The 16,712-nt window shown below is 47.4% G+C and overlaps 1 protein-coding gene across 3 annotated transcripts; it reads right to left on the bottom strand.

The window, feature by feature from the left end:
- Positions 1-961: 961 nt before the first annotated feature.
- On the bottom strand, positions 962-16,482 carry SIN3B (SIN3 transcription regulator family member B). Of its 3 annotated transcripts, none has more exons than XM_075077458.1 (19): positions 16,353-16,482; positions 15,579-15,685; positions 14,851-15,004; positions 13,579-13,842; positions 13,035-13,178; positions 12,658-12,780; positions 12,065-12,154; positions 11,492-11,610; positions 10,556-10,763; positions 8,627-8,743; positions 8,031-8,269; positions 7,586-7,769; positions 6,766-7,360; positions 6,245-6,414; positions 5,522-5,695; positions 5,174-5,266; positions 4,767-4,861; positions 4,117-4,321; positions 962-3,732 (listed from the first exon to the last, which is right to left on the bottom strand). In XM_075077458.1, exons 1-19 carry the CDS (start codon positions 16,443-16,445, stop codon positions 3,502-3,504), a joined length of 3,405 nt encoding a protein of 1,134 aa, XP_074933559.1. In that variant the 5' UTR covers positions 16,446-16,482; the 3' UTR covers positions 962-3,501. The 3 variants fall into 3 exon arrangements, with proteins under 3 accessions (XP_074933559.1, XP_074933558.1, XP_074933560.1); XM_075077457.1 differs by lacking the exon at positions 16,353-16,482 and adding an exon at positions 15,854-15,976; XM_075077459.1 differs by lacking the exons at positions 11,492-11,610; positions 12,065-12,154; positions 12,658-12,780; ... (3 more) ...; positions 15,579-15,685; positions 16,353-16,482 and adding an exon at positions 10,048-10,097 and having other exon boundaries at positions 10,556-10,646.
- Positions 16,483-16,712: the final 230 nt, after the last annotated feature.

The raw sequence follows: 16,712 nt of genomic DNA, 5'->3' as shown, positions 1-16,712 counted from the left end.
CACTACCATCATTTTAATCAAATTATTCCACACAATTTATGCATCAGAGAATTGTTATTAGGAGAACAACAGTTTGTTTCCCTGTGAGCGAGTCATACGCTGCGCAGAAAGCAGAGTTGCCTTTTGTTATGGCAACGGAAGTGTTGAGAATGATGTCAAGGAAACTCCTATCAGATCTGGGTCACATCGCTACGGCTTAATTTGCAAAATCTACACATTTATTTGTTGTGCAGAGCTCGCAGGGAACACAGTTAAACATGTTATTACCCAGGAATTTGGGGAGGTTGAGGGAAAGGCGGGCGGAGGGTTATTTTCATGGTTGCAGTTGTATTGTCTTAACCTGTAGCAGATGTGCTTATAGATTTCGGAACTGGAATCAGTCACTTCTCTTGAACGTCTGTTGTATTTAGCGTGCGAGTACTTGGGGGCCAGGCCTGGACCATATTTTTGCGCCACACCTCTCATGGCAAAGGTGCTGCTAGAAATAAACCAATCTGCAAAAAGATGTGCGTTGCTGGCGCTACACGGTGTTTTATTTTTAAACCTCTCTCTGCGTGGAGCGACTGTGCCACCCCGTGGACTCCCCTGCGCTCGCCCAGCCGTGGGCCTTCGCTCCAAGACGGCTCTTGGCAGCGCGCGCGCCGAAGCACAGAGCCACAGGCGCCGTCCTCCTGCACGGGCTCTCCTGTCGCACACTACTCGTGGGAAACGTACTCCCCTCCGATGTCGGCATGGGCTTACTGCGCACTGGCTTCTCAGAGCGGGTACGGTTAAAGATTTGCCGGCACACACCTCAGTCATTGCACCCTGCAGCCTGTCTCACAACTGCCTGCAGGGAAGTTCATCCAACTTCATCGCATTTTTCTACCGTTTAAAATTCAGTTTCAGGTGCAAGACAAGGGCGGGGACTGTCAGAAAGGTTAAATTAATTTAAAACTAATTTAAAACAATGAGAGCTGCAGACTTTCAAAATCAATATTTTATTTTACTTGAATGTGCAAATAAATATAAAAAAAAAAACTACATTCAAAGAGCTGGCAAAGCAATTACAAGCCCAAAAGCAAAGATCCTTCAAAAAAATGGAAGAACAAACTCTTGAATCAAGGTCGTGCTAGCAGATACACAGCGGTTGAACTTCAACTCTCAGACGTTAGCAAGCCACTCTCAAACCAGCACTGCCTGCTTATTCCATTCACGTCATTTGCTACTATCATTTTGGAGACAATAGCACTGTAAAGGGTGAAAGTCTTACTTAATCTGTTCAGATTATAAATTAAGGTTTACAAAATAAGGATGCTTAAAAATACCTGAAGTACACTTAAAAATGGGAGATGGGCCAGGACGGTGCACAGGTGCGTTACCCTCCTCCACCCTGGTACGCTCGGAATCAAATGCATTTGAAGCCACAAGATGAAACCTATTTTCTAGTAAACATTTTTCTGTATCATAAAACCATAAAATTTGGCACAGTTGTCATCTCCGCTGGCAGAGAGCAGAGAGGCGAGCAGGACTGAGGAGTATTTTGTTGAGCTGTCTGGAAGCAAAAGGGGGATACTGTGCTTTGCACCGGGCTCGTCCCCCCGCTCCTCCACCCAGCCCGCGCGCAGCTGCGCGGTCAGCGTCTTTTATCGCTTACTGCAACAAGAGGAAGGGAAGAACCTTCAGATCATTTTGGTAACCAAAATTTAACAGAGACCCAGACAACGAGAACATGAGTTCTTGATGAAAAGTCCTCTGCTGGCAGTGGTTGTGCAAGTGGCCACGAATGCCAGAGACTGGCCTCCCTCCCTCCCTCCTACAGATTATTTTGCAAAAAAAGACAAAGAGTCAGTACAGTTTTCTATTAAACATACCCCAAAGGCCAATTTTTTCTACTGTCAAGTGAGACAATTGCAAAACCAAATGTGGTACAGTGGAAATAACCCAGGACAAATCCTACAGGCTGCTACTTCGGTCTGGCAGAAATTATAACCTAAAAATCAAAGCCACAGAAGATATTGGGGTGGGGGTGGGGTTATTCCCCCAAAAGCCAGGAAAAAGTTGGAAGCAGAGCTGAAAGGAGGCTGGACTCGCCTCAAGACATTATGTTTGTAATACACTCCACGGGCAGTGTGCTTGCCCTTGGCCCCCAAAAAACACGAGCAAAGTCACAGTGGGGCTGCAGGACAAACACAACCAGATCTTGATTTTTCCATAGATTAAGTCAGACAATTGACGTAGTGTTCTGCACGGTTCGGGGTAGGGTTTTTGTTAGGTTTCATTGCAGAAAAGCTTAGATGGAAGTACAGACGGTTCAGCGGAAAAGCTCATCTACGGTGGTTGTGGCTGGATCTAACACTGCCCATTACAGATTTCCATGTGTCACTGTACAGCATCTGTGCTGACCCAGCGGAAACAGCGAAGCATCTGGGACAAACCTCAGCTCCAGCGCAAACACTGCGCGGCAAGAGCTCCATCTGCTGGTGTTATGCAAGTGGTACAACCCAGCAGAACCACGGAGTCCGGGCATGCACAAGGAAAGCGAAGCGCCTGAGAACACAGTCTCCAGAGGCTGCCAATCAACATGCAAAATACCAAAAAAAAAAAAAAACCCAAAAGGAAAAAAAAATAGGCCAGACCTCGCAATGGATATTCCTCCCCACGCACACGCTCCAAGCAGCTCCAGCTCTGAGAAGGCAGAGTCTGCAGCAGGCCGTAAGTTCATAAAGCAACAACGTGGGATCCAGCACGCATCTGCAGAGGGGCAGCTGATGGGCTTAGGCTGTCTTGCGCCGCAAAATGCTCTCTTGCCTAGCGCTGCAGCTCAGAGAGTTTCTTCCCCTTAGTTCATGCTCCAAAATACTTAGTTGATGAGCAAGAGTTAGAGCGTTTAGTACGCCATTCACCCTTCTCTCAGTTTTGGCATTTTTCTCACCAAAGCACCAGTAACAAATACTGCGTTCGTCGCCTTATTAGTACACTTAGATAACGAAGCAGCCCGTAGCGGAGCTAGCAATCCGTGCCAGGTGCTCACAGCCCCGCTGGCACTCGGAGGTTACACTGAAGAGTTCTGCAGGCTCCGAGACGGCATCAATTCAAGAAGAGAGGGAACATTAAACCCTTCAACGTGGAAGCAGCTGCCAGCATCTGCTCAAACACCAGCCCAGCTCCATCTCTCCAGCAAAGCCACTAGTGGTAGTTCACCCCAAGCCCAACCCCCTCGCTCCACCTTCCAGTATTGGCTGGTCAGCTGTGGCCTAAAGCCAGGAAACTACTAACAAGTGTGTGGCAATGCCAAGAGCCCTCTTCCCATAAAGCTTTTAAAAGTCTCTTCATGATGGCTGGAGGATTACACTGCAAGGAGACAAGTCTACGCCATATGGAAAATACATCATAATCCAAAGTAAAATGCTGTTTGGATAAATATCATTAATACATACATTGCATTCCCACCACTATTCTCAGAGTAAATGTGTTTCACCGGCAACGCTACTTGTCTTCGTCCCAGGAGCAAGTCTCTGCTCACGGTGAAGCTGGACGGCGACTGTACTGAACCCTGTATCTGTTCACTGGGACCCCGTGGACATTCACCGTCTCACAAGTGGTTTTACAGGGCACCATCTCCTCGTCTTCGTCTCCCATTAGCCAGTCTTGAACTACATCAACTGCCTCCATGGTCACGTTCTCTTCCAGCCACCTGTTGTGCCACTCTTCAAACTGCTGGTGATGCTTCAGCAGCACCATTGGCTGTACCTGAAAGCAGGACAGTAAAGATCACCAAGAGGTTTCTGGGGGAGAAGGCGACACCTTCGCCTCTTTGCGCGTCTGAGATGCGCGCGCATTGCAATGCAACACAAACAGCGCAACAGGAAACCGCATACCTGCATTTAAAGATCTCTATGTCTTAACGTTTGCCACTCCCCCTTAAAATTTGCATGGTAAAGTAAAGGCTGCTAAACTAAACCAAAGTACAGAGCATTTACCAGCTCTCCTCCATGTTTCATCCAACAAAGAGTAGTAACTTCTGGGTGTAGTTTGCAGGAATTCAGCCACAAGACTTATCGGTACCTGTCTTTTGGCTCACATCCTCAACCTCTGCTACTGCCTGAGCTGCAGAGAGAGTAATAGGAGATGCACCTGCTTGGCTCGGCAGAGAGCTCCCCGCCTGTACATGTAATCCTCCGAGTTCATGATGAACATCATTTTGTGGGTGTTGAGCTTGAACCGGCAGTCCACGTTGCAGGCACTTTCCACCCCAATCAGCCTCTTCCAGGAGCTCTTCACTTCGCTCCGCAGAGCTCTCACTTGCTTACATTGCCACTTGCGAAACTTTTTTAGGTTTCTAGGACAAAACAAGGATTACAAAGCACATGTCACACATGGTTATCCATCCCTTAAGCCAACAGAGCTGACAGCACAAGTATGAAATTTGTATTTTCACGTTTAGTTTTCAGACTTTCTCCAGGATCTTCCTCCATATACTCTGACAAATATTTAGTGAAATGGCATAAAATTAAACCTCAAATTCCTCCCAGAAGGGACTGCTTAGACAGTCCCACTCCTTACTAAACACAGTTTCATGAACAAACCTCAGTGCAACGGCCATAAATTTTTTCTTCTGCATTCCTGTGCAGCGCACTGGACTACAGCAGCCCCTTTGGTCCTCAAAGATGAGAGCATTTCCCTACAGTTGCTTGTACAGCACGTCACCTAAAATCACTGCCACGCGTGCCGCGGAAGCAGGACCAGCTGCTGCAGGTGTGACTCAGGAGAGGGAGCACGCTCACCTTTGCAGAAAGACCGGTTTCAACAAGAAGCCATCATTCTGGTTGTTTGGAGCTCCTTCCACCCCAACGTACTGCTCCATATAGTTAGCCAGGTGCTACACAAGAGAGACCAATTTCAAGTCAGATCTCCCTCTCATCAAGACAAACACGGCTGCAAAGAAGCAGTTTATTTCCAAGCTGCTTTCCATGAAGCTGCTGGTATCTCACTCAGCCCTGAGCTGATTTATGTTGAAACCCTTTTGCTAACGTACCCATTTTTGTCAATGACCCAGATGTAACCTTCCCACCTCCCAGGGGGACTTCTCCTGCTGGCAAAGTCTCACAGTTTGGAACAAGGAAGCGGAAAGCATTCTGAGACATCTGCTCTGTCTGTGGTACAGCAGACTCCACGGTCACTGTGATATTACCTGGACCTCCACAGGATCTTCTGTCTGGGTTTCTTCCGTATCCAGAAGCTCAATGGTCATGATCACCTGTCCCTTCCGCTGAAGAAACATTACCTGTAATCAAGTTACAGGCAGAAGATATTGGGCACATGGGTTCACCACAAAATATTCACAAGTCATTTGGACAACAAATACGAGCCAGGAGAGAATTAAGCAGCAGGGCTCTTCAGGGAGCCAGTATGCCACTTTACTGTCTATGCTCTGGTTTTGGTACCTTCTCTCCTTATTGCTCTCCCTCACCGCTGTGGCCTTGGAGCTTCCAAACCCATTTCTCCCAGATTAAGTGCCCCAGTCGCTTTATGAAGTTACCTTGAAACAGTTCTCATCCGCCATGCAACGTTCAGCCTTCCACTGATAGCTGGTTTCCTTCGCTGCCCGGACACACCTAGAGGATAAGTTACCTCCAGCAGCACCTCGCTTCCTTTCGTTCAAGTACAGCTCAACAACCTTCAAGCAGATGTCATCGCTCACTAGATGGTGAAGCTTCCATAAAAAAAGGGGGAAGTCAGTCAGCAAGTCTGGGCCAAGAGTTAACTCTAGCGTGTTATGAAAGGACCATAAAACTCTGCACAGCATCACACCTCAGATGAAGCAGAAAAGCTTTAACTCCAGAGACTTGACATGTTTCACTCTCTTTTTCAGTACTTTGCAATAAAAGGAACGGAGACGAGTGAGGGGCTGATGTGCCTTCACTGTAGCAAAACTACAGTTAGAAGATTTGAGTAAAAAGGCCTGGAGTTTTTTGGTTTTTTTTTTTTTTGCCTTAGATATATTTCGGGAATGGCAGAATTTTGGAAAGACTGGAACTCAAAAAATATTAGAAAATGAAGAGTAAATCCCCTAAGGTGGTCCCTGTACTAAAGCTGAACTCTCTCACGGAACTTCCACTACTGTTTCCCCCACATATATAACTTGTCTATGAATTTGCTTTAAGTTTAATTCCTCGTATTACAGGGTACTGTGAGAAACCTGTCTGCAGAAGGGGGATGTGCAGCCCCCCCAAACACACAGCACAGCCATCAAATTAGTTACCTGGCGAACAATATTCTGCACCAGTTTGTCCATAGTAAAGCCAATATAGGCATGGATAGTGAACATCTCCCTCAGGGTGTCCTCGTACTGCGTTGGGTCAATATTCCCATCCAGCAGACTCCTCACCATGTCCAGGAACGCGGGGTAGTACTCCTCCAGTTCCACCTCACCTGAGGAGGGGAAACGTGCGGTCACTTAACGCATGTAAGAGGCAGCCATTGTGCGTAGCCATTTACATTTCAAATCAAAGCAACAGATTAATACAATGAAACATTTAAGAACACCTGACAACAGTGGGTTGCGTGAACCCTCTACGAACTACACACGAGAGCCCTCAGAAGAGAAATGACAAACTAGCTATCCTGATAAATTAGCTGTATCCATAAATCACAAATATAGCGGAGGTCTGCACCTCTACACTCCTTACGGCCTTGCCTGCTGGTCTCAGTTACGCAAGTATACACAATCGAGCACTAGCAACCAGAGCATTAACAATGGACTATATCCCGGATTATTCTTACTTGGTTGCTTCAGTCTCAGCTCCATGGCTGGATCATTGGTTTTTTCCTTTCTTCCCTCACAAAGGAGCTTCTCTCTCTCCTTTTCAGTCCGATATTCTAGAAGCTGCTTCTGAGCTTGCCGATAAATCTTTAGGAGCCTTGAGCACAGAGTCTGGTGAAGGCGGAGGAAGAAATACCAATTATTATTGACAAAGAATAGACTGTAAACATCATCCAGAGTGTTGTGGGGCTCAGCAGCTGTAACATCACAGAAGGTTGCTTTTGCCTCCACAGGACTGCTTGGAGGCCCAGGCACGTGTTTTTTCCGTAGCTCAGGTGTATCCAGGTTCTGCCCCTGATGGTTTTCTCTGTCCTCATCTGTCGATTCTTCAGAAATACTGTGCTCAGGGGGCTGAGAGAAGAACAGCTCAGGTATGAAGTGATGCACTATCTGCCGGATGGTTGCTTGATCCTCCTTTTGGATAGTAGGCTGCCTTTTTACATAATAGCTGATAAGAGATGCTGCATCCTCCAAAATCTGCTTATCTTCATAGATAAAGATAAGATGAGGCTCGTTTGTGGACGAACTTCTCCCCTCTGAATGCTGCTCCTGATGCTGTAATCAAGAGACAAATAGATAAAGATCCTTCCAATCCATGCTCAAGAGCCATTCCTGCCAGAAGAAATAAGCCAGTATTAACGCTATGCTCGGGACGGTCATTTCTGACTGAGAACTCTTCAGAGCGCTACCGCTTCAGCAAGGCCGCAGGTGCTATGTAAACATCTAGATAATACTACGAATGAAGGACATACACGACGGATTATTTCCTAGCATACGCACCTCATCATAGACACTCTCAATTTCATTCAGCAAGCTCTTGGAGCGCAAAGCTTTGGTGTCATTTTGTTTGAAGTTGACGGCCTGGTGGTCAAGGGACTTCAAGTAGGCTTTCTCATACTGCTCCCGCCAAATTTTGTTGAAGCCCTGCTGGGCCTCCCGCCATTCCTCCTCTTTTGCTTTCAATCTGTATGAATGTATAATCCACTTCAGTTCAAGAAGACAAGCACAGAAATACCCACGAATCATTTTTAATGTAGCCAACTGTGATGCACCAAAAACGTTTCAGTATTCCCAGGAGCAATAAATAAATAAGAAAAAGCACCACTGCTGAAGATGAGTTACCCTTTGAAACAACATCGACAGAAAACGGTTGTTTAAGAATGCTTTTAAAATTCTGTATCGGTTTCTTAAAGAACCCAGGTGAACAGAGCAGAGTGGGAATTACCTCTTAAGAACAACAGGAACTGCAGTAACTGGGTTTTTCTTAAGACTTTCAATGATCTCTGGTGCTTTATCACCATAGATGCGATAGATGGCCCGGCGCTGGATCACTTCTGATGTTCCTCCCAAGCAATCGTCCAGTCGAAACTTCTCCTGATCCTCTTGAGTCAGTCGTGACAGTTTTTTCTGCACGCTCTCCAGCACACGTATTGTGGCTAAATTGGTCTCCAAGACAACATCCAACTGTTAAAGAGTTCACAAAAGACACAGCGTAAGAACAGGCATAGGCGGAAAATGGAGACCAGCAGCGCCAGGTTTGTGGCACGCATTCCAGCCCCTCTGGGTGGAGTTAAGCAGCATCAGCAAAGTTTCTTACTGGAAAATACACCTCTGCCAGTTCTCCCAAAGGTAACACGCCTTTTAGTACTGGACTCACGCCTAGAAAGAACTATTAGACTCCAAGCAAGTGGAAAATACCAAACTCTAGTTCAAACCAACGAACACTAACAGAACTTTCAGTAATTGGCCATTGTCAAAATCCTCACAGCCAGAAGTTTTGCTTTCCGAGGCACCAGAAAGGAAGCTCAGTAGCAGAGGTACCTCAAACCGCTCATCTTCACAGCGGTGCAACTGCTCCTCATAAGGAGTCTTCTTGGAGCTGACAAAAGTGGAGTCTTCAGACCAGGATGGAAATGAAACCCAGGTATCATTTAACACCTGCAACAGTGCAAAGACATGACATTGAACAGAGCCTTGTGAGCCCAGAGCCGTTCTCATGGCATCTGATACTTCTCTGTTTTATTTTTGCACAGCTCTTCCCCGAGTTTCTATTGGAGGTTTCAGACTAGTTCACAAGTCACTGTCATGACTGCTGCTCAGAAGATCACAGGACTGCATGGAACCATACCAAGGCCTGTGACAGACGCACTCGACCTCTTCGTTAGCAGTAGTTTGGCACAGAATCCAGAGGTAGTAAGGGCCTGAGCCGCGGCTGGGCCAGGAACTTCTCTGGTTCCAGTCTGTTCTCTGAGAGCCCACAAAGGAGCCAAGTGGCACAGAGAGCATTGATGCATATGAGCTTGGAACACTGATCACACAACTTGGCACATGAATAGCGGGTGGCTTTTCCAAGACTCGTTTATCAAGGAACAAAGAAAGCTGTGGGCACAAGGAATTGCATGCATACCTTTTCCATTGCATGTAATCTGACTGTGAGCCAAACACTTCATCCCATAAATATGACAGTCTACGCGAGCTGCCTTTGAGCTGTCCCTGCCAGGCAGCATGGCTGCATGGCAGTGATCTCCCCCTGAGCTGAGAGACCGTTCAAGGTTGCTCCTCAAGGCAGAGAGACCTTTTACCAACAGCAGATCTTTGGTAAGCGCATAACCCTGTAGTACGGTAACTCTGATTTTGTCTTGGTAACTTTGCATGCTGAACTGATGCCAATGAAACACTACATACATTTTCATATATAATCCCTTAGACATAAACTGCTGACCAAGTCTGAGACTACGTTTGGACCTAACTGCACCTAGACTCCTCTCTAAGGAAGGAGTTTAGAAAGCAAGGGGGTCTGCTCTGAGCCTTGTGACTCAACTCTTACTCTTACGTGACTTACTCTTTCTATTTCTTCCATTAGACATAAACCATTGTCCAAGCCTGAGACTAAGATTGGACCTAGCCATACCTAAGCTCCATCAGTTTAGAAAGCAAGGGGATCCACTCTGAACCTCGTGACTCAATGGGAGGGTCTTCCTTACCCTTTTTGTCTCCAGCCTCTGTGTGAATCATTCTAACTCGATTCTAACTTGATGTTCCTTTGTATGTTTCTTCCATGCAGTAATTAATAAGGTGAACCTTGCCATCAAACTTACTGAACCTCGGCAAACCCCTGTTAAGCTTTGTTAAATTCCATCAAATTCATTGACCTCAGTAAAACATATTGCTGCTTCTCTCTTTTGAGTGAGTTGCATTCCACTCATTCATGGCAGGACCCTGCTCAGAAAGCTTGAAAGTACCCTCGCCATCATCTCACAAACCGCAGTGATCACTCTGCAGTAATCAGCAACTGTAAGTAAAGGAGACAGAGTTGCCAACGACAGCGAGAGGCGGGAGCACCTACGCTGCAGGTGTCTGTTCCCCGTGAGAACAGTGCCTAAGGCACTGGCTCGCGGTGCTTTTTCAGGAGAAAATCTGTTTCTAAAGGCCACATTGGTTCACTGCTAGAAAACTCATTTCAGGCTAATTAATAGTCTTTTCTGTCTGTAGGACTAGATTTGTGTATGCACGCAGACTCAAAAGCCATTAAGGTGAAAGATGAGATTTGAGATGGGTTTAGATGAAATTAGTAAAATGCGTGCAGATGCTCTTATTTCCATAAATTGGCTGAATAACTGACGTGGGATTAAAGCTGGCTAATCAGCGTTAAAGCGGGGAATTCACACACAGAAGCTGTCACACTACCCTACTTCAAGATATGTAAGTGCAACGTGCGTTCAGGGATTGAATAGGTTGATCCCAAAGTACCTCCTTGCAAATGGCTGTTCTTCCACTGCACTTTGGCTGCTGATAGGTTTTTGGGAGAGCCCGGTAACTTGATCCGATGCGTTTGCAGGAAGCATAATCGATTTCCCGACTCATTCCATCCCCCGATCGGTCGCTCAGGGGAGAAGCAAATGAAAGCTCCTTCACACCAAGGAAGGACTTGAACTGTGCAAAGAGTTCTGGGAATTTCCTTCAAAAACACAAGTAAGCATATTTCGTTATTTCACTCCGACAGTTTTAGGGTGGGTAATGTGTGTCATGAAAGTGAGGGAGAAAATCGAAACAAACTGAGAAATCTTTCACCAGCATTTTACCTCTGTTCTCACTCTCTCTGAATTACTTCAGGGTTTGTTTTTTTTTACTTAAGGCAGGAAAAGAATTTCCCTTCACAACTTCATGAATACTCCCCTCGACTGTCTGAGGAGTCACTGATCCTCGCCATGTGGCTCTCCCTCTTCAGATGGAAGCCGAACATCTCAAGAGGCTCACATCAGAGCTAGAACTAATTATCCCTTTCACAGCTCTGTTCTGAGATTTCATGTTTATACCTGCATTATATCTTGAGAGATTAGAACAGGGAGTGTGAACAGAGACCACCCTCCAGAATTCATGAGGTTCTCTGCCCCAAGTCATTTAGGATAACATCAGGTAGTCTGCTGCTTGTGAGGCTTTTGACTGGATGCACAGAGGAAAATATCCTCCCCAAAATGCTCTTTAAGAGCTGTTTAGATATGTTAAAAGATTCAGATTTTATTACTCCTCTTTTTGGATAAGGCTTCAGTTTCTTCCATGCTACCTAGGAGATATTTCTGAAGTTAAATCCAAAACCTCAGTAACAGAGTTCACAATGCCTACCAAGAAGTAACAGAGTAAGACCTAAAAAGTACGATTCAGCAGAGAAGGCAGTCAGTAACTTACCCTAAAAACGGTGTAACTAGCTGGAGCAACTCAGAGCCAGAGACCAACTCCTGGTTGAAGAGAGCAATGCAGCGGAGAAAGTTTTCGTAGACTTCCTGACTCTTCAGCACCCTACGCACCTAGACCACAGTTCGGAGAGAAACGATCAAGTGATGTGAACACCACTTTTATTTAGTCCATATTCTAAGTCCTCTGACCCATGGGTACAGTGACAAACCTCTGTCTACGTAAGAGGATGGCTACTGCAACATAAGAAGAGACTATGCACAAAAATGCCTGGTTTCAAACAATAATCTAGTAAGTACAGATGGTACCATGAGGAAACACCACTGAAAAATAGAGAAAAACACGCCTGTAAGAGACAAGCATTCAGGAAAAGGTTAATTATCTGTTTCTATTCATCTTCCAAACCCACCTATTTTCTCTTTTCTTGGTCTGTCTTTCTCTGCCACTTGAAAAGCCAGGCAATTTCTAAGTGCTGACACATCGATTGTATAGAAAACCAACCAATTAATAACCACATAAATGGTTGAAAGTAAGTGCACAGCATGTGAGAACAGGCCAAACACTGACCTTGTCAAAGAAGGAAAACTCTTGCAGGGTCCCATATTTTCCCACTGTCGCTACTGACAGATCTTTGGTACCTCGCAGTTTCATTTTCTTCTGTTAAAAGAACACAGAATTATCCTTAAAATGTTGTGACTCAAATGCTATCAGATTCCACTTCGCTGACATCCAACAGCTCTCTGCAAAGGCTGAAAGTCAGTATTTCCCAAATAGTGATTCAGCGTTGCTGTGTCAAGTCCTCCACAGCAATCTCTGTCAGGTGACACCCAGCTAAGAATAAGAAACCACAGCTAAAAAGGGTCACTTGATAAAGAATTCCGAAGACTTCATTGTAGAAGCAATAGATTGCCCCTTTCCAGGGCCAACACTGAGTACAGAAGATTTTGATATTTAGTATTCAACATGTTACCTCTCACATTTAAGCATACTTGAAATGAATTCCCTTTTGCTACAGTAATTATTTTAAAAATAGGGTACGTTTCTCATACCTGATGCCCACATACCTCACAGACGCTACTCATTACAACCTTATCTAAGAGATTATCTACACACAGGAAGCAGTATCAGGTTATTCTAAGTTTTTACTTCCTAAAAAATACCTTTGCTGGGCCAGAAACAGGACGCAACAGCAGTGGTCTGGATCGCTTTTTGCTGTGTTCCAGATTCTTCTCGTGCTCGGCTTTTTGGACAGTGTTCACTTCACATGGTCCATTTCCTGTGAACTAAGTAAATAAATAATAATTTCAACTCTCTCTTCTCGGTTGGCGCATATAAAGAACCCTATAAACCTGGACAGAACAGAGAACATGTAGTGAAGTCACTTATTCTGCGAAATTCCAAACGATGAAGAGGGGCAATGCTCATCTACTGGCTGTATGTTTTCCCATAACGTTTTGCATTGCTAACGCACCTCTACGTATTCCGCACACAAACAGAGGGTATTCAATATTCTGCCTTGTTCTAAGCGTGCACATACCAAAGACCTTTTAGCCTCTGGGAGGAACTGTCCAAATTCAGAAAGCAGATCCTCCTGTCCCCTGAACAGATTTGCTACTTCAGTAAACACTTCTTCCTCTGACATGCCTCGAAAGGGTCGGCCTTTAGTGTTGAGCTGTTCTTTCTGAAAAGACACGCACAGATGTTAAACAGAGTCAAAACCACCTCGCTGTGGCAGAAAACTTGTCAACTCAGCCAAAAACCTTATGCTACACAAACCTGAAATAACTATCAGATAGCCCAAGGTTCTCAAAGGGCATCCTTTCACACAGGATGTCGCTACATCACCCGAAGGTGAGTAAAGACAGACCTAGATACAACCCCTTTACACCTCAGACCCTGACAAGTCCTACAATTTTCACACTTTTGTCATTTCACGGGATCATCTGCGAGGCAGTTGTTGGGCCAAGGCTAGCACTTGGGAACTGTACAAGCCTGTTCAATAGGCAGACGTTTCATTTGACAGCTGATCATCAAAGAGCTACAGTGCAAACCCACGATCACTTATATGGAAGGCTTTTTACCTGGTAAGTATGAAGAATTTCTAAAAAGGATCTGTAAATTTCTGGATGGTCAAGAAAACGTGTTTTGATCTTATTCACGTAACTGATAGCATTATTGAACTCTACAGAATCAGACTCCAAAGGAATTTGGGATTTATCTTCTTTGTACGGAAGCTGTTGCCTAAATTCCTCCGAGCAGTCACTGTGATTGTGCGAATTCTCCTGGGAGTAGTGCAACAACAGCCCGCTGCCAGGGAGAGCGCTGGGAACAGGCTCTGAGGGCACCTAGTGGCATAAGACACATACAACAGTGACTTGTAGAGAAACATAGGTGCAAGTTCAACAGTCCAGCATCGGGATTTTCAAGCTGTTTCGCTAAAATTACCACACGAAGAAGAAAAAAGATTTAATTAGTTGATAAATTTCCCTACCTAGTTTATTAACACCATCCGTTAAAGAAACCCCCTAAGTGGTATCTGGCTTATGAACCACCTGACTCTGCTGCTTTTGCCTGTCACTGCGTTACCCAGTACGCCCGAGGGGTCACCCCAAACGACATGCACCGCAGCTTCTGTTCCCACTGTGTCATTTCAGAGGAACTGTCAGTTTTAAGAAATGTTAAAACATAAGGCTCTTAAAGATGCTAAATTTCTGAGCAACAGAGAGATCTAAGGGAACTGAGATTTAAAAGATATTTACTGCTACTAATTAGAGTTAAACCACAAGTTTATCAGTAGAAGTCAGGTAATAGCTCTGTTTCAGCCTCCGCAACCACACAGCAACAACAAAAGAGGAGCAGAGGCCAATACGTATCCCTCTGTATTACAGCAGATGTCTTTCACGGCAGGATGTTAGCGACAGCACGGCAATACCTGACATGTATTTGTTGCCTATTGCCTAAACACATTCCCCAGTTTCTCAGCAGAAGACTGGAAATGTGATTCTTCCAGGCTTTCTTTTTGAAATTTGTCACTTGTCACAAATTTGACACCACGTATTGAGAATCTATATAAATATGCCAAGCCAATTACAATTTCAGTTTTCAAATCTGACCGAAGCATTCGAAGTGGCGCTTCATGCCAGAATATCATTCTTGTGAGCTAAACTAATGACTGGTCTGAGAAGAAATATTTAAATGTATATTATACCCATTATCACAGACTTTGAAAACCATGTGAAAACTTCAGCAACACGCAATACACGTGCAGTTTAGGCTGTGTACATCTACCAGGAGACGCGCATAGCGACACATGTGACAGAATTTATTTCGACAATATGTGCTCTGTAACCTACCTGACTATTCAAAGGTGACTGTATACTTAACTTCCCGTTCTTTGGAATTTCTATCCTATAGCCCAGAGGGAGGAAAGCATTGAATCCTACAATGAGGTCAGGATGCTCGTGGAAAAGCTGTGAAACGCGTCGGATTACTCCAGGTGTGTCAATGCTAAAATTAAGAATAGTTTGTTACTTGTATCCAAATCAGAAATACAAGTTAAGCCTAGCAAATCACAGAGGTACGTGAAGCATCTGGCTTCTTAGAGATGCAGTTTTTCAACAAGCAAGTTTGGGAACCTCAGACCTAGGAATTAGCCCAAGCAGAGGGAATGACCACCATCTACTGCAGCCCTGTACCGGGAGTGTTCTCCACAGAGAGGCAATATGAGCGTGCAGGTTATCCAAAACGGGCAGGAAAGCCATCAACTCTAGGTCACAGAGAGGCTCTGCACTCAAGCTTCTTCACTTATTTTCCCGATCTGCCTTTCAGAGCGGGAAGTAAAAATAGATTTGCCTTTTCCTGTGAATTTCATCTCTGGAAAATGACAGGACGGACAGAGACCTTCTTCCACCTCCAAGGTCTAGTGAGTGCACTACTGGGGGACAGGCCAGCAGGGTGGCCCATCTATCTGCAGAGGTGGAAAGATGATGTGAAGGCTGGGGGATGCTGCAAAGGCAGAGAGACCCCCGCGAAGGCTGACGAGCTCCCAGGGCAGCCCTGGGGCGCTGGGCCTGGGCCTTACCTCTGGCTCTTGAACTCCTTCATGATCTCCAGGAAGCCGTTGTAGGTGGCGGGGTCGCTGCCAAAGCGGATCTTCACCTGGTCCAGGTAGGAAAGCGCATCCTCCACCTGCAGGGTGAGAGCACGGGTGATGATCAGGAAGGGGGAACAGGCCCTGGTGCACCCCACGGTCCCAGACAGGGGGGGCAGGGGCTCCCCACGGCACTGAGGAAGGTGGGAACAGGCCCCGGGGAGCACCGGGGAAGGGGGAGCAGCGGGGGGAGGGGCACACGGTACCGGATGGGGGGGCCCTGAGGGAGGCAGGCCCCGGTGGGGCACCCGGCACGGGGGAGGTGGGCCTCGGGGTGCCGGAGGACGATGGCGGTACTGGGGAGACAGGAGCATCTCCCCGGGGAGCACGACCGCGGTACCGGCAGGGAGCAGCGGGCTGGGGGGGGGACAGGCCTGGGGGGGGGGCCTCACGGTACGGGGGGGGGGGAGGAGGGCGGGGGTCCCCCACAGCACCGGTGGGGGGGAGGCCCCGGGACACCCCCGGTACCGGCGAGGGAGGTGGGTGACGGGGGGGGGGGGGACAGGCACTGGGGGCGGGTTCGGCGCCGCGGCCGGGGCGGGGCAGGTCACGGCGGGGCGGGCAAGGCCCTCCGGGCGAGGGGGGGGGATGTCGGAGGCGGCGGGGAGCGGCCCTTCTGGGCGGTGGGGGGGGGCGAAAGGGGAGAAGGGCGAAATCCCGGCGGTCCCGGCGGGGGCGGCCCGCCGGGGCGGTCGCCGCACTCACATGCACCGGCAGCTTCTCCTGCGCCGCGGCCCGGCCGCCACCGCCCCACCGCGGGGCGCTGCCCCCCCGGCCGCCGCCGCCCCCCGCCGCCATGTTGGGAGTCGGGCAGCACCACCGCCGCCCCGCCTCCCCCCCCCTCCACACACACACACCGCCCCCGTCAGCGCGTGCGGAGCGCCTGCGTCAGCGCGCACGGCGCCGCCGGCCCGCCCGTCCTCCCGCGCGCCAGGGCCCAGCCCGGCCCGGCCCGAAGCGGAACCTTCGCGGCCGCCGTCGGTAACGCCCGGGAGCGCGCGCTGCTTCCGGTCGTTCAACCAGTATGGCGGGAAGCGCTGCGCCTTAGGCGGCTGCGGGACGGGT

The sequence above is a fragment of the Phalacrocorax aristotelis genome, chromosome W (assembly GCF_949628215.1).
Source record: "Phalacrocorax aristotelis chromosome W, bGulAri2.1, whole genome shotgun sequence".
In the NCBI taxonomy this organism is placed as follows: domain Eukaryota; kingdom Metazoa; phylum Chordata; class Aves; order Suliformes; family Phalacrocoracidae; genus Phalacrocorax; species Phalacrocorax aristotelis.
The sequence above is the reverse complement of the archived record's forward strand: the minus strand, read 5'-3'. Positions and strand labels throughout refer to the sequence as shown.

Bases quoted from the DNA above. Each gene is read 5' to 3' on its own strand.
- SIN3B (XM_075077457.1), bottom strand. From the start codon at position 15,961: ATGCTCCTGTCTCCCCAGTACCGCCATCGTCCTCCGGCACCCCGAGGC. The intron at 5,267-5,521 runs GTAACTTCATAA...ACTTGATTACAG, and splicing joins CGGATGAGAACTGTTTCAAG to GTAATGTTTCTTCAGCGGAA. The intron at 4,322-4,766 runs GTGAGCGTGCTC...GTTTTGTCCTAG, and splicing joins AAACCGGTCTTTCTGCAAAG to AAACCTAAAAAAGTTTCGCA.